At 37.6% G+C, this 26362-nt stretch overlaps 1 protein-coding gene across 1 annotated transcript; it reads right to left on the minus strand.

The window, feature by feature from the left end:
* Positions 1-1330: 1330 nt before the first annotated feature.
* LOC122026328 (auxin transport protein BIG-like) lies at positions 1331-21211 on the minus strand. The gene is made up of 14 exons (XM_042585003.1): positions 20849-21211; positions 20656-20762; positions 18287-18452; positions 12114-18187; positions 11364-11978; positions 11036-11216; positions 10506-10734; positions 5887-10419; positions 5584-5806; positions 4592-4996; positions 4364-4507; positions 3051-4076; positions 2457-2957; positions 1331-2376 (listed from the first exon to the last, which is right to left on the minus strand). Exons 1-14 carry the CDS (start codon positions 21108-21110, stop codon positions 1549-1551), a joined length of 15294 nt encoding a protein of 5097 aa, XP_042440937.1. The 5' UTR covers positions 21111-21211; the 3' UTR covers positions 1331-1548.
* Positions 21212-26362: the final 5151 nt, after the last annotated feature.

The raw sequence follows: 26362 nt of genomic DNA on the forward strand, positions 1-26362 counted from the left end.
TGAGTTTTCCTTTTTCCTAGTATTCTTGCACTAATCAATAGAAAGTAAAATGTCGCTCATCATAGGGATGCAAACGAATCGAGCCGACTCGCGAGCTTTTCGAGCTAGCACTGAAACTATTTGATTCGTATTCGAATTTATCGAATTCGAGTCGAACTCGAACATGTTCAAACTTTTTTCGAGCCGAATTCGAGCTTAAATTATATTGTTCAATAGTTCGTGAGTCGCTTACGAGCCTTAATATTTTATTAATATAAATTAAATATATATTAAATAAATAAATTTTGAGCCTTTCGAATACCTATTTTCGAACAATAATTCGAATAGTTCGCGAACATGTTCGAATCTTTCTAGCCGAACTCGAACCTGAGCCCTAATTCGAACCGAACTCGAATCAAAAATTTTGAATTTTTCGAGCTTCGAATCGAGCTCGAACTCGAATATACCTATTTCGAGCTGAATTCAAGGCTTAAATATTTTTGCATATTTGGCCCGATTCAGTTCGTTTACACTCCTAGATCAACGGATTTGATAGTCGCTTTCGGTATTCATGCGTGAATCAACATATTTGATAGTTATCTACTGCGTTAGCGATCCCACACACTTTAGAAAAGGGTAAATCACTAAGGATATTTGCTATAGTGCAGGGAAGTTATCAAACAAGACATTAGTTATCAAACAAGACATTTTTGCACCCGTTAAGGATTGATCCTAAAACTACTACAAACACCCATGTAAATACTAACTACGTCAATCCGTGGGACAACAAGAGTGTTTCTTCACACATTAGGGATGTGATTAAAATCCCAATCATGCAAAGTAAATGTTCATAATGCTTAACTATCGCCTCTTGGCTCATTTGTATTTGTACCTTTATGAATAGTTGTTCCAATAAATCTTAAATTAATTTTTAACATGTAAATACTAACTACGTCAATCCTAGGGACAATGAGAGTGTTTCTTCACACATTAGGGATGTGATTAAAATCTCAATCATGTATGCAAAGTAAATGTTCATAATGCTTAACTATCGCCTCTTGGCACATTTGTACCTTTATGAATAGTTGTTCCAATAAATCTTAAATTAATTTTTAACAGATATAAAATATCTATATCTGACGTATCCCACGTAAAAAACCATTGTTAGGTAAATACTATCCATCGGAGAGTATGAGATCCACAAAGGGTACACCACCTTGCTCAACTGTCCTTATTTGATTCAACAGATTACAGATGCAGTCACTATTCTGAAAGAATGAAAAAATTATCTGATGGTGCAAAACTGCAGCATGTTTTGCCTGTGCGAAAAGATATTTTGTACCAAACATCGAAAGATTGAAAGATGACTGACATTAACTATCGGAAGAGGGTTTTTCCATTTTTAATATATGGAAACAGTTGCGAGCTCTCCAGTAAAATTCAAAAAAACGGATATTAGCAGAAAAAAAAATTACGTGCTAAATCATCCGACGATAGATTCTATGCAGTTGCATAGCACTCTAGACTAATAATCGACAGCCAGTTTCTAAAAGTATACAATGGCAACTTTCAGCTCTTGACAGAAACTATTGCAGCTCGGACAAAGTCCTCGCACTGGGAGATGCCTCCTGATACGGCATCTGCAAGCGCTCCCATAATGTCGAAAGCTTCCTGTAGATCAGTGGCGTTGGTCATGTCCTCCAGCCAGGAAAGCATCTCTTCGGAGAATCTTGACATTTCTTTGATGTTCACCAGCCGCTCCTTCATTGTGATCTCCCACTTCTCCAAGCCGCTTGTGTTCTGGTCTTCACCCCCGGTGGAGTCACTGGATGCCACAGCAGGACTGTTTTGCTTGTTGAGCTTGAAGAACTGCTGCAGCTGCTCAATCAGACCTGCATAAATGAGCATCGGCTGGACTATGGAGAAAAGCTTAGTGCTGTCTGTCAATTCTGATGAAGATCCTTCGTCGGATTGCTTGGCCCTGGAAGCTGAATCAGATAACTTGAAGGTCGACCAACCATACTTGTGTTGCATGTAAGCAGAGTAGATTCCCCTCTGTAAGAATGCAGGGCGATGATGCAGCCATTCCTCATATGACTCTGAGAGGAGAGAGTTAACCATCATGAACTGTACAGTCTCATCAGACGAGCTGGGGGAGGAACGTGACCCAGGGAGGGGTGGGGATGTTCTTGATGATTCTGAGGAAGAAGATGATGCATTTGACAAATATGCAGCAACCGATTTGGCCATGGTCCGTCTCTGTTGGCTGGGACTTCCCAGGTCAAGTAGGTAGGATGCCATTTGGATCATGAATGGAAGAAAGCGGGAATTGCTTTCCTTGCCTCCACCCTTGCAGTCCATGCTGAACAGAGCACCAGTTGCGAAACGAGCCAACATCTGCAATATGGCAATCAGCAAATGACAACCAACGAAATTTAGCTGATAAAAACGGGAAACTAAGGGCATTGCTTCCATACCAGGACAATGTCGTAGGTAAGCAACCGTAGTCGGCTACCATCTGCGCGTCCAAGGGCATTGAGGTTGTCCCAGTACTGATCTATGAACCGAACATACTGCACCACAGGAACAGATGGCCCCCTCAGAGGGAAGATGCAGTTACATAAAGTCTCATTGTTTCTCAATGTAGCACCTTCCCATTCTTTTTTGGGATTTTTAAGTGCAGCATCAGCTCGCTTTGCCTCCTGATGGCACTGAAAATGAATAACATTGAAATGGCTAACGGTTGTGTATACATAGTCACCACGGGCACTAGATGAAGCTGTTGCACCCAGATTTACTCTTTTGCTGTACGAGTAGACGCCAAGCATATCGTTAGGTTTAAGTGAATAACCCTCCCGACAAACCATGCAAGCCAGCCCATCCTCTTCTTTTATGTCTTCTAAACCTTCAATCACGGGCTGGGAAACTACAATGCGCTCAGCACCATCAATGGCAAACTCTTGACGCATACCCAACCCCTAAGATTAAAAAAAACACAATAGAAATGACTTAAAGATATGGAATTTGGCAACAGCAGAACATACTAGAGGAAGTGGAAAAGAATCATTTACCAGAAGTAATTCCTCTCTTCTCCTCAGAGCTTGGCGACGCATTTCGTCCCTAGAAGCATGTCTTAACTTGTGTATCTTCTCCCCCAAGAATCCATCACCATTATTCTCGTTATCAGCCAGTGTGTCCAATAAATTTTCAGCTCTTGCACCTATTTCATTTTCTCCAGGAACCCGTTCTAAAGCATGTAGTAGTGGTAGAATTCCTTCATCATCAATGCATCTCTGTGTAGGCAAATGACCCCTCGACAGTCCCCTCAGCATGGATAAAATCAATGGAACTGACGGCAATTTCAAATTAGACGTCCATTCTGCACTTGACCTGAACCCAGCCTGACCCATAATAGCAAAGTTTTCTCTTAGGTGCTCAACTGCAAGGCTAATAATTCCTTTCTCAAGTATAATGTCTTTCAACCTCTCGCCGCAGGAACTTGACTTGAGCGACTCAGATACCCTCACAAAATTTTCTAAAGCAAATTTCTGCTTAGCAGCTTGATGACCCAAACTGTTATCCTTTGGATTATCCTGATGTTGCTTCTGCAATTTATCATAATCACCCCAGTTTCGCAAGTAAGGGTCAAAATGTTGGATTAGAGCTTCCATAGCTGCGAGCTCCCCGTAAGTCAAATATGGCAAGATCCTGGCCACCATCTCATCATTCCTCTGCTGCTTAGTTGACTTCTTGGCGTCAAAGGGATGACATAATCTTTCCAGAAACATGAGAACTATTTTTTTTGCTTGCTCTCCAGCACCACTTTCCTCATTAGTAACAGTGAACACGCTTTGAGTGATACCAATGTCACTCTCATTAGCTTCCATTGTCAGGCTTTCTACAATCAAAAGGATGCCTTCAGCTGGTTCGAAGGCATCCACAGCGAATGCACGTCTTGCTGTTTCAAGCAGCAAACCAAGAGCCCCTAATTTTAATAGAGCTTGTCTATTTTCTCTTATCTTACAGCAGTACATGAGAAGGTTGAGCGTCAAACCCAACTCTTCCTGGTCTGATTTCAGCTCCTCATCACGCATGCACTGCAAAATAAATTCCAAAATGAAGTTAAAACAGGAACAGAGTGCATGTACCAAATCTAAAGAAAAAGAAATAAGATTAGACAGCCAAGACCAGAGCAACTATAATTTTTAGTTGACAAAGAATTAATTATAAAGTAACAAACTTGAGCAGAAATCACATCACTGTCTCTTTCTGATATATCCGTGAATATAGTTAAGTAATAAGATCATTAATGCATTCGAATTTCAATCTGACTGCCCAGGTATGAACACTATCAAAGATGCTAGCAACACAATGAAAATGATACCTGAATCATGCCTAATATAATCTCAAGTCCTCCACATTCCTTAACAGCTCCTGCTATTGCAAACTCAACTTCAGGATCTAGTGATTCCTCCCTTTCCTCTTCCAATTCTTTGATCATTGGCTCAGTAGCTTCACCATCCAATCCCTGCAAATAAGTATGATTTACAGGAAATGTCATCAACTAATAAAGCAGCATATCCACATTAGATGGCATTGGCTCGTAACCAACCTGGAGTCTGTATGTCACAGTCATAGGAGGACAATCTTTTGTTGATGATAGTCCAGCAGAAGATGGTACAGCTGCACTCGATAATGAGTGTTGTGTTTGGTTGTAGTACTTCTTCCACACCTGCTCATACACTTGAGAGATGCTTAAATCAAGAGAAATTATATTGCCAGCAACTAATAATTCCATTCCATAATCATCTTCCAATAAACCTAACAAGTCCAGCTGATGACAAATTTTATTTTTCACATCTCGCATCAGTGGACCAATCTCAATACTGGAATAAGGATTCTTAGTCATAGATCCCCTGATAAACTCTTCTTGAGTGTGAGCTTTGTTAAGAATTAGAAGATACACAGGCTCAGGCTTTGATGGACATATCATATTGCAAAGTTGCTCCAATATAAACTGCATAAAGAAATTCAACATGAAACAAAAATTGCTAATCAGATAATCAAATAATATGGAATCATAATATAAGATTAGGAAATTAAAATCAATAAGATTATTTATTCATATGGATTGCCTTTCAATATTTATTGTCACAGTGTCTATCATATGGCAGAGTTAACTGCATAGGCAAATCAAGCATTTTCCTTTAAAATCCCAACTATGGTCTAAACTTTAAATCTCAGTCTCATATGACTTGGACGCATGTGATAGCATACTGATTGATTTAATCCAAAGAATAATACACAATTCTAAACCCATAGTAGTTTTGGGCATTAAGATGATAGTTATAGTATATAACATAGCCCTGCATTTTAGCAGTACTGTTAAAGAACACACACGCGCGCACGCGCGTGCACACACACATTAAAGAACACGCACGCACACGCGCGTGCACACACACACTGATATATTAATAGTTATAGGATGTATTCATGACCATCTCTAGACCATTGGTAGGTTTCTGAGCTGGAGTAATGCTCTCTTCAATAAATAAACAGAATATGCACAAATAGTATAGGTACAGATAGGAGGCAGTTAATTACCAAAGTAGTTCTATGCTTGCTCTCCTTTCTATGACTCTGGAGACCTGATATGCAAGCTCGTATGAATTTCCATTTGTTCTCAGTGCTTTCTACCAGAAGACCATCTAGTAGCTCTTTCAAGAGTCGGTTACAGTCACTTATTAGCTTTGTCTTCTGCACTATCAGACCTCGTATGACAAAAAGTGCCTCCAGCATCTCAGATAACAAGTCATGTTGCATAAACCTGTCATCAACACCAAGAATTTAAAACCATGGAAGGTTTAGTTAACTTGATAAATAATATAAAAAAAGGATCACATTTACCTTATTCGTATATTAGGAACCTCAACAAATTTGGTAAGCAGCTCAACCAGTTTATGGAGTGTGAATCCCTGTGACACATCGATGCTTAAGCTCCTTTCTTGAGACTCGATATTGTGGACTTCACAAGTTATTAAGCTGCATATAGTATTTAGGCATCCTTTTACAGTTAGATAGAGGCGTGCAGTTTCAGAATCAATCATTTTGAAGAAGAGTTCAAAAAATTCTGCAGCGCTATCACCAACAGGTAAAGTAGCTGGTAGTAAGGACATGAGTAAGTTTAATAATTGGAAACGTCTAGAAGAACTCTGTTGGCAGAGCACATTTATAAGGTTGCATACTTCAGATCTAATAGACTGTGAACAAGCACTTAGAATCAACTCAGAGACCCATGAACCAAGGGTAAAAGATGGGACACCATTTTTAGCTGCTCTACAAGCACGTCTTTTCCATTTAAGTGCATATTTGAGTGCCAGATAATCATTTTTCTGTATGTCTTGCCGGGTTCTTTGTCCAATATTTTTAATAGGCTGAGGTATTTTGTACTGCCTCCTGACAAAGTCAAGATATGATGCACCCTTCTCCCATTCTGAATAGTTTAACAATGGTATAAACTGACCTTTTCGTTCACCTTCCCAGTGTTTTTCCATGACCTCCTCTGATTTAGCAGTGGAAGGGAGGCTCTTTGGAGATATAGAAGGCTTATGGTCATTCTTTGGCAGTAAAATAGTAGTCTTTCCCACCCCTTGTTCTTTATCTGCAGCATCTGACCTGGGAGGAGTACATGCCTGCGAGATTATCCTCAAGCAAGGAAGGATTATATGCTCAGAAATGGCAGGGTGTTTAGCCCCTAGCTTAATTGAGGCAAATAGAAGCTGGAAAACAATACGTAACCTTGCTTCCCAGTATTCATCTACCAGACCACATGTCTCAGTGAGAAGCAATAGCTCCTCACGTGTGGCTAGTGAAACATCAACAGAACGGTGGTGTTCAAGGCAATAAATGACTTTGTTCTTTATTAAGGAGTTCAATTCAGCCATAGCATCTGCATCACCTTCAGTTAAAGCACAAAGAACAGCCCTAGCCTGAACCCGAGCAGTTTTAGGACCCTGATGAATGTTATTTTCAAATAATTCTGATAAGATACCAGCGGCAACAAGTTCTTTTTTGCATTTTGCATGTTTTGAAAGCACTTGCAAAAACTCCAAACACTGAGTGACAAAAGTGATAGCACAACCATAGCAACTGTTGGATGATCTTGGAACTGTGAATCTTAAGGAGTCCCTGGCATCAACAGAATTTTTCTGTTGAAGATATGTCACCACCACACGTTTGAGTCCCTGCAAAGTCTGGACGCTTTTACTGACAGAATCAAAGGCTGCTTTGCATTTCTCGCCATATAATACACCCAGAAGAGCAATTTTCCTGCTTACTTTGCATGATGGCCCTGGTAAGGACACCATCATTTGTTGAACACTATCCTTCTGCTGTGAATCAATTTCATTTTCACCTATGCTCGATACCAATTTGAGCAGAGGTTTCTTGAACCCTAATAGTTGCTGGTATCGCCTGTGGGCATTTTCTGATTCTGATTCAATAGCTGCCAATCCTTTTCTCATATCCTCATCATTTTCAATATTGTCAAACAAAAAGCTAGGTTTTGCCATGAAATTAAACTCAAAACGCCCATATTTACTGTATCCACACTCATTGCAGAGAAAAGAATCCAAATTTTCATAATTAATATTCCGGCATTGTCTGCATTGGTATGCATTTTCATGACAATTGCTACAGATTCCATGCTTATCAGTTACAGATCTGCTACATCTAGGGCACTGCAATGACTCAAGGGAAGAAGCTTGGAGGTTTTCATAAAACGAATCCAACTCAATCATGAAATTGCAAGCAGTAATTGGAATTGGAAATTCGACTTTTAGCTCTGTCTGGTTAAAGACAAGATGACAGCTTTTTGCACGCTTCCAAAGAGACCAATTGTTTTTAAGTTCTGACAAGTCAGTTACAGGCCGATTATTGTAGTACAAGTTCAAAACTTTTACTGACTTTGATTTACGAGCATCATGCACATTCATTGTAATTGACTGAATAGTAAAGCTTCCAGAGCATTTTACTATGATGCGGTTGTCAGTGAATTTTGACTCAGATTTCAAACTTTCCAGTTTCATCCTGCTGTATGGAACCTCTGGACAGCTACAGGTTACACATGGCTCACTCTCGAGATAATAACCATCAAATTCTACCAAGCTACTTAGAGTGCTATAGATGCGTGAATTTGGATGATTTGCCAGGAGTTCATTTTGTGAATGCAGTGTCTCAAATATACAGGTTATGGCATCAGATGTCAGGCATCGATTGATGAGCTCTGTATCATATAGCTTCACACTGCAATCAGGGACTCTTCCCAGGAGCCATGTCATTAGCTCAGTGTACTCCAATATGCTTTGCCCATAAGTAGGCAAATGTTTCAACTTCTCCAAAAGAGCAGTTAACAAACTCTCCTTTAATGATTGTTTACCATGGTGCCAGAGGCCATATAACACATTCTTAGATTCATGACGAACATTTGATGAATTCCATTCCAATAGAAAAGAATCAATAAATTTTCTCAGAATATGACCATCTGTGACGTTAAAGATTTCGACAGCTTGTTCCATGTCCAGGCAACCTTTTTCAGAAGAATTTTCAGTTGTATCCTCACCTTTTTTCTTCTTTTTTGATTCTGAAGTTTGCAATCTAGTAGAAGCTACTGCATCCCCAGTTCTCTGTTTGCCATGGCTCAAATCCTTTCCAGTGTAGAAGGCCAAATTCAAAAGCTTGAGTGTTTGGACAACAGATTCTTCACCAAAGTTAAAAATTCCATTCATCAAAAAGGGAAGAAGTTCAATGTGTTTTGAGCAGTATTTCTGCCAATTCCTGGGTCTTGCTGTGGCTACTTCAGACATAGTAGACAAGCACTTGACAAGCTTGACATTCTTCTCATAAGGCACAGGATTTTCAAACCCTCCAGATTTACTGATCAATTTGTGTAGCCTCTTTACTTCATTTGAGAATTGCCAATAATCTCTGATACTGTAATATTGAGTTTTGCTACCACATAAATGAAGGAATAACCTCCTAGCATACCTTCGCACGAAAGTTGTATGTGGATTACTGATATAACTACAGAGAACATCCTGAAAACCATCAAGCTTCAAGTCTTTGTTAACATTTGTTTTGTATGTCTTATCCTTTTCGACAGATTTCTCTTGCTTTTCTGGACGCACTAAACTATACACTAAACGGAAAGTATTCTCAAGCAACAACTTATGATAGTCTGAGAACATATCAGTGCTGTGAGACTTGGCATAGGAATCAGGAAAGAAAGGAATGAAGTTTCCAGCTGGTAGCTCTCTCCGCACAATCAAAAGAGAACCACAACCAGAACTAGCAGAAAGATCACTTTCAAGATTTACTGACGAAGACTTGAAAACATTGACAAGCTGCTGCAAAATATCCATTAAATAATTCAGAAAAGATTGTTGGCGAATAAATGAACAAGCTCGAATAAGCTGAGAAGCAAATTCAGTCCTTTCTGGATCATCGTTAGAGGCTGAGGCAGTTGAAACGGACAAAGGGATCGTAACAAAATTTTTATCTTGTAAATCTGCACTGGCACTTGGTTTTGACTGAGAACTGTCACTGCCAGGCTGATGCCAATTCCGAAGCATCAAAGTGAAGAACATGAAGACAAGAATTGCAACCTCACCAAATGTTGTTCGTGCTTTAGCTGGGAAAGGTTTATTGAGATTAATCTCCTCAAGTAACCATTTGACAAATTTTTCTAAGTCTAAATTTTCAGGTTTGGAGCTATCCATAAAAGGCCCACCAACTGCCGATGATAACCTATAGAAGAGCTGCATAACAGGAATCGCTCGAAAACCAGATGTTGTCTCCATCCAGCCATTGAGCTCTTCTATCAAATGACGAAGCAGCAAAGAATTCAAAGCACGTTGTGAAGCAGAAATAGAAACTATTGTTTGATCAGATAAGGTAATCGTGAAGTCTCCACTTTCATTTGTATCCAAGACATGAATTGAAGATGAGGATTTTTGCATGCTTATCTCTGTAGACAATGGTCCTAAGCTTGCATCACTCAACTCATCCATGGAGAAAGGTATTTCATTACCATCACCAGCAATAGAATCAATATCAATTGGAATAGCTGACATTGGATGATCTCTTGAATGTGGTGGAGGGAGCTGATCGGCATCAAGAACTTCGTAGCATGCTTCACACAAGTCAAAATCTGGGCAAATACTACAATGCCACCTACGTCTAAGTATAGGAACTGTTGAACAGCCATCACAACAATATTGTACAGATGATATAGTAGAATCTTCTTCAATCATTACTTGTGAATTTCCACTTGTGTTTACAGAAGGAACCTGTGTTGTTACATGACTTTCTGCAGGATCATCAGAAGGTATAATTGTCTGCTTTGGAAAAGGGACTTGAAGCAACCAAGATGATATAGCCAAACTGAATCAGAAAACAACAAAAATAGTCAACATCACATTATTAGTTTAAAATTCTAAATAAAAGATGTCTCTGAATTCAAATAGAACCTGCTGGATGTCTGGACAGCTTCATAAGGTGCAAAGAGAAGTTTCTTAAGCAATCCAACAGCAGGTGCAACAGACCGAGTTTGATTTCCATGCAAAGCCAGGCATTCAGCATAACTATATATAAGTTCCACTGTAGGCATTATGATGCTGTTTATTGTCTGTGTTTCTGGTCGTTCCCAGTCCAGAATTGCCCAGAGAACTTGAATCAATCCATCAATTACTTCTGGACCTATTTAAATAAATTGAAATGACTGAAGAAACTCCCAACAACAAATTTAGAACAGACAAATAGAATTAAAAATTCATGAAATAAATGAACTCCAGTATGCATTCACATGCCTATAGGCTTTTATGTCAACTGAATCTTGAGTTCAACATAATTATTCCTTGTAAGATAATGGAAAAACTAATGAATGAATTCCACCAAAAAAGTTATCGCATATGAAAAAAAAATGATGAAGATAATGTTTCTTTCAAATGGAAGTTGTATGAATCTCTAATTGCATACAGTAAATGGACAATGAACATACCATGAGTTTCAAGAAACAGTGCCAAGTTGGATCTTCGATGTAATGCAACTTTTGACACTGCATGCATCTGGGAAGTAAACTCTTTAATAACCCATACAGCTGCAGGACCTCCTATCCCTACTCTGGAAATCAGCATAGGGAAAGAATTTACAACTCCTAGCAGACGCATAGTGTCTTTCACCTGAGAGAACCATGATGTAAGGTACACAAAATCTAATTTAATACTATAGGAAAACTGATATCAAATTTCACACTGTCAAGAGAAGCATGATACTAATTAAGTAAAAAAAGAATAAGATAAAAATCTGTATTAAAAAATATGATGGACCTGATAGTAAATTTCCCTTTTTGGAAACACAGCCTGAAGAACTCGACACGCTGCAGATTGCAGCAATGGCTCCCTGTCATTCTGAAATACAGTTTCCAGTAAAGACCTGCACTTGAGCTTATTAAGCTTCCCATTCACATCCTCAATTTCAGTATTTTGCAACCTGATAAGAGAATAAATCCTTGAAAGGAGTTTGATGGCATCAGCCAAAACTTGTTCTTGAATAGCAGAAGATTGTGTAGTTAGACGTTTCTTTCCAGTCCCTGAAGCACCAGAACCACCACCAAGAACATGGGCTTCCATATCCAGCACAGCATCCATTTTCTCTTTCCAACCAAATTCATCCTTAGAACGACCATAAACTTCCAGAGAATCTACTCTAGGCATGGTTGAACCATCAAAAGTTCGGCCCACAGAGATAATGAACTCTTCATCGGCTAGAAGGGATTCAGCAACTGTGAAAGGAATGTCATACCATGATCGCATGCCCTCATCCAACTTTATTACTCGCTGGAAAATGGTAACTTCAGATGGAATGTGACTTGCTGATGTATTTCCAACTTGAATTCGGCAACCCACCATAACAATGTCAGAGTTTGAATTTGATACTGTCACCTGGAAACCAAGTAACTCAATCAATAATACAGTAGAAAAGGTTGATGCCAAAATTGATATAACTGTTGTGGAATTTCATCATGTACTATATAATAGAAGTGTTGGGTAGAATTGACAGATTCGAGGTTATCATACCTTAAATCCTGAAGAACTTGGGCCCTCCAAAAACCCATCATCTGATGCCAATCTTTGCCTAATACCTTCAGAATCGCCATTTTTAATTGCATCACTGCTGAATTTAACATCTCCAGTGATGCACATTGTCTTCTCAAAAAAATCGAGAGGAAACTCCGGGTTCATACCAGCATAAGTTTTGTTGTTGAGTATACTAGAACCCAGCTTTTTAGTTTGTTCAGCACTTACATTGCCTGTAGTATCAACTCCTGTTGGCAAATGAGAGTAAATCTGAAGGCTGCCATCATCTTGTAATACAAGACAATGAGTTTTGTCTTTTGATAAAGGCTTATAAGCAGCAGCACCAACCAAAGGCAAAGATAAGCCAGAACCATATTTTAGGTTCTGCGCAATCATTTCACTAGGACCCAAGGATACTAGTGTTGCAGCATTAGACTTGTGAGTTGACAGGCAAATGAAAAGTCCACTGCCAGAAATTAGTTCTTTCCAGTGATGGAGGCCAGCAGTTCGAAGTTTGCCATCTTGATCGTTCTCAAGAACATACGATATGTCTATTAAACTAGATGCATTAGCATCCAAGCGTCCAATCAATGTAGTGCCATCTTGGTAGGACAAGATTAGCAGTCTGTAAGTCAAGGAGAAAAGCAATGAGAGACCTTTACGCAGAACATCCCCATCCTGAACAGCTATGATGTCTGTCAGGGCATTTACTCCAACATTACCCTCCATTGACACTTCAAATCTGAATAAACGGCCAGATTCTGACAGAACAAGCAAAAATGCTTTACCCATGGTAGCAGGAACAAGTGTAGCATCCACAATAACATCATCAGAGAGCGTGAAATAGTGCTTGGGACTTATATTGTCTTGTGACAGGTCATATATTTTTACAAACATGTTAGTAACTACCATTAGCTGAACCTGTGATCCAGGAACCCAATCGACTCGTCGAATATAAGCACCTTGCAAGGCAAGTTCAATGGCAAGTCTATCAGTCACTTCACCACGAAGATTTACAGTAAGAACTTGGCAATCCTCAAGTCCAGCAACAGCCAGATAATTGTCAACCACAGGATTGAAAATCAAATGAACTATTTCAAAGCGAACTATGTTCTTTGACAGTGGCTTGATGTTTGTCTTGTCTGCAGTTACTGGTGCAACAGTTGGTTGTCCAATCAGTTGTCCAACATCAAATATCGCCACTTTGTCACCTTCTCCAGCAGCAAGCCTGCCCCTTGCACTGACACTAAGTAATGATTTTATGAGAGAACCAGAAGTTATATGTGATTTGAGTTCCCTAGAGTTTGGATAATCTGCCTTTATCTTAAGGTCTAGAGATCCACTTTTGTATGCCTTCTTCAATTGAAAAAGCTCAATGCTATAAGACAACACTTTATTATCACCAAGAATTACCTTCTTATCTTTTGAAAAGTTTAATTCTCTCCGGCTACTCACAGCAGGAAGAAGTCTATCACATAGTTTCAGAAGCTGACCTTCTAGACCAAGGCTTCCAAGTAGTGAAGGTAATTCATCTTGCACCTGTTCCGGAATTAACAGCTTAAAAGAATTATCAGTGTCCACACAAGCATCATCATCCAAATCAGAATCACTGTCTGCTCCCTGATCACCATCTGAAGGGAAAGCTAATAATGAATGGAGGTTACTAACACCATGAGGTGGAACATTCTCATCTCCAGTGAATTTCCGAGGCTTCAAACACTGGCAGCTGCTTCCTCTGACTCCTCCAGCACCACAATCACAGAAAAAACGACTTGATCGGGAATAGACAACACGATGCCCACGGTGGCAGACCTTTGCACATATTGAACAACAACCTTTAGAAATAGTTAGATCACAAGTATAGCAAAAATACCAATGTTGTTCCATGAAGTTGCTCCCACTTGAAGTAAATGTGCATACTTTAGAGGCCAATGCCCTTTCACTATCATTATCATCTTCCTCATCTTTATCAATACTGCCAAATTCCCCATCTGATGTTGCATCATCATCATCTTCATCAGCAGAAGTTGCATCACAATCAAGCGACACAGAACCACTTTCTTGATTGGTAGGAAGAACCAAACTCTCAGAATTTTTTCTTGAATTGATCGTCTTTGCAACTACAGATCCAGCACCAAAACTATTGCTCAAACAAAGTTTTGATGAAACCTTATTTGAGCTACTCTTGTCAGATCTGGGGTCACCCAATACAGCACCAATGAAGCTAAAGAGGAAATTCAATCCATGAAGCAAGCTTTCATTATCCACCAATTTCTCCATTAGAATTATAGTTTTCTTGATGAGTTGCTTCATTGCAGAAGGATCGCCATTCAAAAACTGAACAACAAAATTGAAGTAAGCTTTGGCAATCTGAAAGTCAAAAGAAATAAATGCTTGATCGAGTGGAATAAGCAAAGCTTCAGTAATCCAACCCTTAAGTTCTGTGAACATTTCACATGGCTGAGATACAAGATGTACGAGAAAATTCATAGTTGATTCTCTAAGTGCAGAGGAACTTCCTTTTGCAATCATACATCCAGCATCAGATTCAGTCAACATTCCCAGAAGCCTCTTTTCTAACCAACATGAAAGGATTACCAAGTCCATTTCAATCAATTTCCTTTGAATTTGATGTTTGAGACTCGAGCAGAGCCCATACGACAAGAGATCGACCAATAAATTCAAAACCTTCAAATTAACTGTCTCTGTGTGGCAGTTATCCAAAGCATTGATGAGAACCAACACATTACCATGCAGCTTATTAAAAAGTTCCTTATCATTTTTAGACACACCTTCATCAATGCCTAAGAAAAAGTCAAAAATCTGTTTCTTGTCGTTATCTCTCCTGAGGGCATCAATCAGATCAATAATGATATCAACCAGCAATTCTTGCATTTCTGCATCGATCATCTCACTGGAATTAATTTTTTCAAGAAAACCTTCCAACTGTTTCAAGGCAAATAGATCTTGATAACCAGAAAGTTCCTTCTGATCAATCAGACTATCACAAACAGTATCACACTTTCCATGAATGCATCCGAATAATCTATTACATTTCACTGCAGTTATTGTCTCCAGCAGCTCACAAATGACATCGCTTCCTATTTCACCTCTTGCATCTTTGATCTTAACATAGAAATCTAAGAAACATATTATCTCTTTTATAGCAAGAACACAAGAATGAAGAGCGCCATCAGAATGATCTAACTTTGATGGAAAGCCGTGCAATAAGCTCATCATGATAATACTTTTTATGCTTCCATAATCCTCTTTCATTGCAAATTCATCCAGTTTTGGTAAAAGTCCATATACAGACTCCAAGTCTGAAAGACTGCAACCGCTCTTATCCAAAAGAGTTTTTTGCTTTGATTTTGCCAGTAAGGTGTGTGTAACCAATAAAAGTGGAGAGAACACATCCCCAAAAGGTCGTTTGTGATCAAGGGTGAATATGATAGCTTTGTGAAGGATTTGCAACTGTGTCTTTAGAATAGATGACAATACCTTAATGAGTTGTATATCATTGCTCCCTTGAAAAATCTTAGGAATTATACTTTCCTTAACATGTAACAATCCAACAATTGCAGATTGATTAGCCAAGTAATGCAGATCATGATTATTTTCCTTGGAGCATTTTAAAAGACCAGCATTAAGAAGCACAAGCACAAGTGAAATCCATGCATTATTCCTGAGTAAATCCAAACTCTGTATCGATGGAATTTCTAGCTGCTTAGAATGAATCTGAGTCAGAATATTATAAATGACTCCAAAAATATCAACATCCTCACCAATATCAGTGTCTTGAATCACCATAATAAGGCCAAAGCTCAGGAAGGACTTAACATCTGCCACATCAAGATCCTTCCAATTGTGCCCATGAAGGCATGTGTCTCTTGAATCTGGGAAATTTGTTGAGATTACACTCCAACAAAGTGAAAACATATAACGTTCAAGTAGTAATTGTTCAGCTGTTTCCAATTCTTTGCCTTTCCAAAAATCAAGAATCCAAGAGAATGTAGAGATCAGTTCAGTCAAGTTCAGCCCCAAGTGTTGTTGAGTCATGTTTACTGTATAGTATGAAGCAGGAGGGATGGCAACATCAATTAAATGAGGCAAGAGGTTACTAACCATAGTTGGGACCTCATTGACAGAATTAGCAAGCAAGCTTTGTGCCACTGTAAATGCCCAGGATGGTATGTGATTGCCCTGTGGAATGGTGTCGAATGACTTAGACTGGACTTCCCTCATCCTGAACCTCAACCGGAGAAGCAACCAAGATGGGCACATAGATGGGTACATTACTACATGGCACAGGATCAAGAGAATCCTTGAAACCGCTAAACCCCACCAAAATAATTGTTTGACAGTAAAACCTGAAGGAGGAGTATTCAATTCTTTGAGTGAATTAAATATAAAACTAGCAAGAGAAACTTTTTCAGCATCATTTGACAGATGAAAGGACATCAATACAATTTCCAAGTGAAAAGTACTTGGCAGACTTGAAAGGATGACACTGGATACAGGGCATTTGCAAAAAATATCCCTTGCCTTCTGTAGAATGAAATTAACATATCCTTCACATATCTTCTTCATCATATGTCTATCATCTGATTCCTCGCGCAAAATAAGAGCATTAGCTAAGAGAGCAACACTATACTGATTGTAGACATAGATACCATCTTCTACCTTAAGAACCTGGTCAACAAGGTAGTCCTTGAGTGAACTTGATAAGACATGATGAACCAATAGATTTTGTAGAAGGTCAAAGCAGATCCCACTTATACACAATACACTGGAAGAAGAATCTGACACTCGTGAGATCCCATTCCTTCCATCAGGACAGTAATGTAGCAATGATAGTAACTGATCTATATGGTTTTTGTCAACCTTTCTACAGGCATTCTCAAATACTGAATGACACCATTCTGGAGAAAATATACAAAGTTTCAGAAAACTCAGTAACTCTGACGCTGCTTGAAAAGGCAAATCAGAATTGATTGAACCAGCGACTGCAGTTGATGGTTGATCAACATCTGCTGAAACAGGAGGCTTAGCAGGTTCAGAAAAGAGATTCCCAAATATAGCTTCCTCTTCATGAGTCACTGCAGTGTCAACCTCTGGAGCAATAACTAGTTTTATTGATCTTGAGCGTGATTTTTCAGTGATTTTTGATTTGACACCTTCTGAATGTAGGAAAAATACAAGATGCAATAGGCTATCGATCCATTTCCTTGAAACTGGAAATATAATGTTCAAAAGTTGCTCAAATGAGTGTCTCTTGTGCAAAAGAACCTTCTCATCACGAATGTGGCATGAAGGGCCATCATCAGCCTCAAACTCACATGAACAGTCAGATGATATAGCATTCAGATTTATCTTGATGTCATGAATTGGAGATGCCCAGCTCTTAGCATCCTTAAGAAACTTTAATAAGCAAAGAACAACTTGTGGAGAATAAACTAAGGGAGGCCTTGGAGGAGAAGACAATCTATCATATCTCCAGGCATCAGAAGCTAAAATTTCTACCATGGAAGCAATTGTACATGCTTGGATATTGCGAGATACATTACTGTCATAGAAGACAATTTTGCCAAACTGAAGAAACTCTTCAAAAATTTGCAACAGCACACTCCCATGAGTGCTCTCTTTAAAGTCCATATTGCCATCAAGAAAATCAAACTTCAATTTAAACAAGGATGGCAATGTGTCTGCATAGCTTGCGACAGCATGCAGCAACTTCATATCACAAGCACCGCAGTGAACCTCCTTGACAAGATTCCTAAGATACTTTAGCATTCTCAGACTAAAAGACAGTCTCAAAGTAAATTTCACATCATTCTTCTGTTGATCTAAGGAAGCTGGTGGGCAAAGCAGCCTTTCACACAGTGTAAGGAGGCAAGCTAAACACTTCAAGTGAACAACAATGAAGTGTTTTGCTGCAGAGATAATGTTGTCTGGAGTTCGCAGGTCAACTTTTGAAGTGAACAGAGTGGAAACAGAATCTGGTTGGACAGATTCTGACGATAAAGAAACTAGAAGATTCTCTACTATATTTCTATCATCCAAGCAGTCAAAACCTTATTCCAAAAAAGTCGAGAAATTCATGCATCAGAACGGAGTCAACTGGAATAAAACTACCAACTAAACATCAAGGCAAATACACAAAAAGTAAATACCTTGCTGATGACATGTAAGAATGTTTTTGTAGTCCACATGACATGGTCTGACTGGGATAACTAGTATCTGCTCTATGTAGGTGTTTATAGATTCACAATGTTGAGATTCAGACTCGGTCAAAGTTCTGTCACCCAAAACTAACTCCAGCAACGATGCAAATCCATTCTGCAAAAAAGAAAAGAATATATGAACAAAGAAAATTCAAATGTCACATAATAGACATGAAATATGTAAGAGAATGAACAAGATTCAAAATATAAACAAATTCAGTATGCTTACACAGCTTCTAGACAAACAAAAGAACTAACAGATTCATGATAAAAAGGAATTTGAACAGACTGGATTCTCAGCATAATGCTACTGGAGTGTAATTGAACATAAAAGAAAGCTTAATGTTTGTTTCAACTTTACTTTTGCAACTTCCTTTATTTCCAAATGTATATCAGCCTCAACTATTCAGGATCAGTCACATGAATTTTATTCCTCAAGGATTTTTTTTTAATTACAAATCCCTTTGCTTTACCTAGTTTTTAAGAGAAATAGTTACTTGTTATGTCTATATTTATATATGAGGATTGTAATTCCTTTCGGAATATAATGTTATTGATCCTCAACTACTGTCAGTCTGAGCACAAATTCCAATTGGCTGTAAGAAGAGATTGCTATGCCCATGATAAACCTTGACATCAGGCCTCATAATGATACACCAAGTTTAACAAATCAAATGACAGTATAGAAACAGACGTTAAAAAAAATGTACAATGAAACTAACATTTTTGCTCGTCAAGTTTTAATTATAACCAAAATCATCAAGCAATCTCAGTCCATATTTATTAGCATGGATTGCACATGATGCCTAATATACATCTAATGTTTATGTTTTTTACTGAGTTAAGTGTATGTTATAAAACAAATGTATGGAACCATTCTAACAAGCAGAGATTTAATTTCCTCTTATTGGAAAAGCAAAGCTCAAAAAGATTCCTCCATGTTGATTAATATTATCTCTCTCTAACGAAGAGGCAGAGAGTGATAGGATCATTCAGTTTTACCTTCTCCAACTAGTGAGAAGAAAAAGAAAAAGCACCCTCGTCAAGAAAGTGGGGAAGAAACTCTGCAATATTGGAAAGGCATAGCACAGATTGAAGAATAGTGATAAAGTGCAACGCTCAAACTGTATCCACTATCATATTGTATTTTGAGGTGTACAATCAACTTTAATCTTTTTTACTTAATTAGTTAATATAAGGGTATAAATGTATCGCGTAACACTAAAATATCCATCTAAGAGGAGATTAAAGATTCAAACTTCCAGCATCTGACCCATTCCCATATCAAAGACCTATATTTCATCATTTTCCAAAGACTAGCAAGAAGCACACTATAATTTGCTCCACTAGGAGCAATAATTGTCATAGTGACGTATAAAAGGAACATGTATACAAATTCTCACAAAAAAAGAGGAGAAACAAGTCATTCACACAAGTTCAGACATCAGAACTCAAGATGTGAATGGATGACAATTATCAGCTTTGAAAATAGATGAACAAATGGGAAAATCAGAAGCAAAAGCAGCAACCAAACTAAAGCCGACAGATAGGTAAATCCAAGAATGTACAACTTTCTACATACACTTGTTTCATGAAGCGGAAGAGCAAAAGGACATGAACAAACAGCCAAAACCATAAATTAAAAAATCTTGGGTTTCATGAGGGTGGTTAGTGGGAAATAGCAAGTAATTTGCTCGCTCAAGAACCATATGAACTTATCACAAAGGTATATGAAAAGCACGTGTACAACAAAGAATCAGAAACCAGTTACAACACCTTCTGGAACCAATTCTTGTAGGAAAAAATTTGAATTCCATACTAGAAAAGTCTCTCGAGAATTCCTATTCTAATCCTCATGTTTGAATTCATTTCTTGGGATTGGAATCATAGTTTACAAGAATATCAGCATTAAATGTACATTTCTTAGTCTCTTGAACCATCAATAATGATCTAACACAAATCTAACCAATTATGATCGGGTTTCCCAAGCACAAATTTCTTCAATAATAGAATTTAAGGTCCAACTTTTCAGCTTGCCATAGGAGGAATGCGATATAATATTAGTAAAATGATAGTGATATATAATTAAATGTTCTAAAACAAGCTGTTGATTAGATAAGGTAAAATATCAGTACTCAAGATCGTTAGCAGCATTGAAAACAGATGCGCAAATATCATAAAAACCAAGAGAAGCAGCAACCAAATTAAAGCTATCGTAGAGGTTAAATCCAGAAACAGGAGCTTTCTACTTAAGATACCAATTGCCCCGAGGACTCTAACAAACAAAATGGGGGAAAAACAGTTGAAACAGCACACACCTCCAATCCTAAATCTTCGCAATCAAATTTCGAACGCTCCAGAAAAATGATGCCTAACTCCATCGACCTCGCCACGACGGCCGACGCCACTGGTCCCACCTGCTCCACTGCTCAAAATCACCGAATCCACAGTGATTTCTACGACAATAAAGAAAACAAAGATCGCACAAAAAAATGGGCGCTAGCATCAGACCTGAAGCGCCGAGGAGCGCAGCGACGACGAGTCGCGATACTGCGAGGACACCCTCGATCTGCTCGCGCGACCAGCTCTGGAATCCGAGGCGACCATCGCCGGAGTCCTCTATACCGGCGTTGAGGATGGCAAGAAGGCGTTCGAGACCGGGTCTGGCGGAGCCGGAACGGAGCCTCTGGACGAGATCCCTCGGTGCGGCGGCAGCGGAGACGGCGACGCCGCCTTCCACAAAGATCTCAAGGAGACTTGACATCTCCGCCATGGCGATCGATCAGTTCATGGAGGAGACGAGATCTGCAAGACGAGGAGTCGAGAGAGGAAACGATCGGCGACGAGACGAGAAGCGAAATGAGAAAGAACGGGAGAGATAAAAGAGCAACACTCGGTGAGGTCTTTTATATTACGTCGGTTCGATATGATGTTAATTATTCCTGAATTATCTGAGCCGTGGATCTCAGGAATCTTTTCCGGTCGATGAGATCGGACGGCGAGAGATGGTTCTAGTGGCCTTGGAGCTTGCTTATTCCTCAAGTCTACTTTAATTCTTTTCTCCTTTGTTTTTTCTCGATAAAAAAATATATAATTGGGTTTTTGTTTGTGTGCTTCCCTTTTGCTTTTGAATAATTATGCGGATAGAAAGATGCGTCGATTAACTTGAGTGACGATATTACGTTAAAAAATAAAACTATCCACGGTGTAAAATACTAAAATGTCTTGGCTGTCTGGTTGTGATTTCTCCCCTTTCAAAAATATGAAGGTAACGGCTTTACGATCCGGTATTATGCTCAAAATTATTACATATCGTAATCTTCGATAGTTAATCCCTGTGCTGTATTTAAATTTGATAAGGAGTTGTTTGTTCCCTAATCAGGCGGTCGATGAACAGAGATTCGGGAAGGCAAAAATCAAAGGGCCTTTTTTTTATTGTTTATTAGAATCATTGAAGGAATTTTTTTAATTAAAAAGGCGTTGGGCCCCGCTAACTTTAAAATTATATAAATATCCTTAAATATATAGTTGATTTTTATTTTATGATAGGTTGATTTTAAATTTAAATTATGAACCTATGAATGAATAAGATAAGTCCATAGTGTAATAATTATAAAATCATAATTATTATAATATAAATATTATTAAATAAAATAAATTTGTATTATTATAGTTATGAAATTATAGTTATTACTATAATACAAACATAATAGACTTATAAATTATTCAGTTCATAATTTAAATTTGAAACTAATCTATCAAAAAAAAAATCAGAATCGTTTAAAGCTCTATTTGGTAGAGTAGATAGGATTAGAATTGGATTGATTAGAATAAGATTGAGGGTAGGATTAATAATCACTATCGTCTAGATATTATGAATCTCACCCCTAATCAACCCTAACATATCCCTAATCAACCCTACCAAACGGTATATTAATAACTTTTTGAAAACATAATCTCAATCCTATCACCCCTACCAAATGGAGCCTAATAGTATACTAAGTACACTAGTTATGTAATTTTACAAAGGAGGTCGATAAAGTGGGCTTATATATGTATAAACATTTCAATGAACAAGACCTATCACTTGTCTAATAAATTAAGTAGTCAGTGAAAATGATTTCAATGTTAATGTTACTATTTGATTCTGACTATTTAATCATTAAAATCAATAGGTGTGAAATAGGATGGGGAGGTATTTATTTAGAAAAACTTACTGAAACTTAATGTAGATATAACTCTAGCAAATATAGAGAAAAAAGACATTTAAATTATCTAGACTATGAAATATTAGTGGTCATTTATTATCTGGAAGCATTTAGATTATTTAGCTGTAATAAACAAGAAATTACTATTAAAACAGATTATGAAGCCATAGTAAAATATAGTCAACAAACAAAAAACCTAAGAAAAGAATTAAGTACAAAGTATTGGTTAAAATACACATATACTATTATCAATAAAAGATTATATATTCAATAGGAACATATATAAATGGAATTAATAATTCCTTAACGGATACACTTTCTCAGTTATTACGTTAAACTTTTATCATATTGCTAACCTCTTTCTTTTCATAGGAATATGGACAGACCAAGAAAAGTATATACTTTTGCTATCAAAACTATGTATTTTAGTAGCCAAGACTTACAACAATTCACACGGTACGAAGACCAATTCCATTTCTCTTCTAGAGAAAAATTAGACCACATTCAAAACTGTATTATCGACAACATTTGGAACATTCCCATAATACTTGACAGTTCTGATATAAAATTACTATGATTAATGCACTATCTAACTATTTCCTCACTATAATATAAAAACCAGTAGGCAAGAATTTTTCTTGCTACGGGGTTTTTTCAAGATCTCAAGCATGAGTATATTCCACTTAGGAAGAAACAAACTTAGCCATCGAAAGCTTAGAACTTGCATATTTCAAGGGATTTTCTTCTCTTGAATAAGCTTTTGATGTTGCATGTATACAACTTGGTCTTGATTTCTTTATCAACACTTTACTTAAAACGGGACCACTTCCAAAGACAAGGCCTAGCTAATAGCCCAAGTTTTGATAATTCAAAAACTTATGCCCAAATACTTATCTCTGTAGAGCTCCCTAGACCTTCTTCAGCTTCTTTTGGCCAACCTTCTCATAGGCCAAACTACTTAAAAGAAAGGGCTACAGCAATAATACCACAAAGAGCTTTGGAAGCCCGATTATTGGATTTTCCCAACACTATACCAAATGACATTACTATTTATGTGTGAAGTTTAGCTAAAAAGTCAACTTTACAAATATTCATAGAAATATCATCCATTTTTTTTAAAGAGTTGAGGGGCAACCTTAAATCAAAGGGTATGATAAGCCATTCAAAATGTCCTTCTCGACAGGAAAATGTTGTCCATTCAATAGACTTTGGGTGCATTTTAACTTGGCAAAATCCTGATTTCATGTCAAACTTAGAGTACCATTTAGAGTTTTAATTTTATTTAAGAGTTGATCCTTCTCGGGGATTTTATAATCCTCTTCTTGACAGTTATCATTAAGTTGTTTATAATTAAACATCATCCTTGATTGGCCACGTTTCTGTTCTGCTCCCTTATTAACTATAAAAGCTAGACTTCTATGTCTAGATGTTGAACTCTGGATGACCCCTAAAGTTAGTAGCTGGTTTATAGGTATTTTACATTTTTCAGTTTCTCAATTTGTATATCGTAAATCTTGAGCTTTAATTGTGAGATTTGGGTTAACTATTAGTAGTATACAGTAGACTTTATCTCTGTCCTAATACTTGTTAGGATTTTTGCCAATAATTTTTAGTTTTTCTAATCTAGAAATGAAAGAGTCTAAATCAGGTTGATGAGTGTTCATTATTTGAAGTAATTATTTTGGGAGTATTATATCAAGTGGGATAGTCCAGGTGTCATCAAAATATTTGAAAAAAGGCTTGACCAGCCAAGTGAGTCTAGTTTTCCTGATCTTGATCTTGATAACAGAAAGAGTTAGAGCACAAGTTCGAGTATTACTAGTAAAAGACCTTGTTAGCTCACCTGACTATTTACTAGGATGTTTAGTAGAACATTGACAAGAAGTATTATTGGTATTATCAGGAGACATAATCGCTATGAGTGGTTTGGTAGTTAAAGGATGGACAATAGATGGATAATTTGATACTATGGGTGATACGATGGGTAAGGAAAAGAAAAGAGCATAATCCTTGGTTAAAAGGAAAGCTCTATCTGGTGCTAAAAGAAAATTTAGTCCTAAGATTAAGTGTATATTAGAATGTAATAATGGTTTAATTCATAGTTTAGAGACTGGAAGGAGTGTGCTATATGTGCCACAATTATCATAAAACCTTAAATGTATATTAGTAACAAATTGTGTGTAAGCTAACTGTTGACCATCAAATTGAATACTTATTAATAGTTGTGATACGATTTTGATAAGAGTTCATAGTACTATCGAAAGAAGTGTTGCTTCATCTATTGTGGAGTTAGTGGCCCCACTGTCCAAAAAGGCATGTAATGTAAATTCATGACCATGGATATTAACAAGACATTTGACCCTAATGTCTAAACTTTTCCCGTGTTGCATATACTAGAAGCTTTGATAAAGACTAGATCAGTATCTGCTGGTGTAATGGAAAGTTGTAGGTGTTTACCTTTATCAAGAAAAAAATATGGAACCGCCACATCAGCGACCCCCTAGAGCCGGTCCCACGGTTATGGAGGGAGGTAAATGCAGGTACACAGCTGAAAGTGCATAGCCGGGACGTTAACCCCAGGGAATGAAACTAAGGTAGGGTAAACTTTTTAACGTGACTGGGCCCACCGCTCCGCGGCTCCATACCCCAGAAACCCCCGAAGGAATTTTTTGGGGAGCCTCAGTACCACGTATCTGACAGATAAAAAGTTGATAAGAGGGCTCGAACGGGGCACCTCAGTCAACAGTGCCCAAAATAGGGACTTAAATTGATAAGAGCATGCGCAGGTGGGGGCTCGAACCTAGCACCTCAATCAATGGGTAACAACGTTATAACCAGAGCACCCCTAGTTCGGTTGTTAAAAAAAAATTTTATGGGTAAACTTTTTATAGTGACCGACACCACCGCCGAAACGACCCCTTATCAGAAGAATGTGGAGTAGGAAGTCTATGTAATGCTTTATCCATAGCAGCAAGTTCTAATTATAGTTGATTAATATGAGTTTCTAATACATAGACTCGTGTTTCTAGTAAAAAGTTTCGAGTGTTACCCTTAGATGTCTGGCTTATAGGTATTATAATGGAAAATAGTTGTTGGAGGTAAAGATTACAAGCTTGTTTTTTATAGATCTTACATGTGCCTCTTTTATCTAGAGATGGATAATAACTACAAAAAAAATAAGGAATATTATCAGTCCCTATTTTTTAATATTCAATTGTGTGGACAGTTAAAATCTTATGTAGTTTTAGTACCAAGTTGTTTGAACATTAAATTCGTGTACGGAAAATCTTCCCATAATTCTTTTAGATTATTTAAGGGCATGTAATCCTGTAAGTCAGAAGTTTGGTCATTAAACGATATCAAAAGAATTTAAGTACTGAACCCTTTAACTACACTAATGCAGTATAAAAATAACTCAGGTCATCTCCCAACAAATGAAACGATAGGATGGTAATCTAGGATTGTATGTTATTCATATTTTTAGGGTTTTTTATATGGTAATAGAGATTATTTGGTTTTTGATTCTAAATCTAACAAATGAAAAGAAAAACAAGTAGGAAACTAATCTAATGCTTGAATAAAATTTAACTAAGTGCAAACAATTAATCCACAACCCATTGTCACTCTACGTTATGGGTTTCACCATCAACACAATTAAACTAAAGAAATGAAATAGCAAACCATTAAATTAAACCTAATCTAGTAAATGAAAGATAATACAAGTAAAGGAAAGCTAACATAATCTAAATTACAATTATATTGCACAAGAATTAAAGAAAACATAAAATGAACAATTAACTAACTAAGCATTGAATGA

This window comes from Zingiber officinale, chromosome 10A (assembly GCF_018446385.1).
Source record: "Zingiber officinale cultivar Zhangliang chromosome 10A, Zo_v1.1, whole genome shotgun sequence".
Classification (NCBI taxonomy): Eukaryota; Viridiplantae; Streptophyta; class Magnoliopsida; order Zingiberales; family Zingiberaceae; genus Zingiber; species Zingiber officinale.

Coding starts and splice junctions, on each gene's coding strand:
- LOC122026328 (XM_042585003.1), bottom strand. CDS start 21,110: ATGGCGGAGATGTCAAGTCTCCTTGAGATCTTTGTGGAAGGCGGCGTC. Junction 11,979..12,113: donor CAAGTTCTTCAGGATTTAAG/GTATGATAACCT, acceptor CTTGGTTTCCAG/GTGACAGTATCAAATTCAAA. Junction 10,420..10,505: donor GCTGTCCAGACATCCAGCAG/GTTCTATTTGAA, acceptor TTTCTGATTCAG/TTTGGCTATATCATCTTGGT.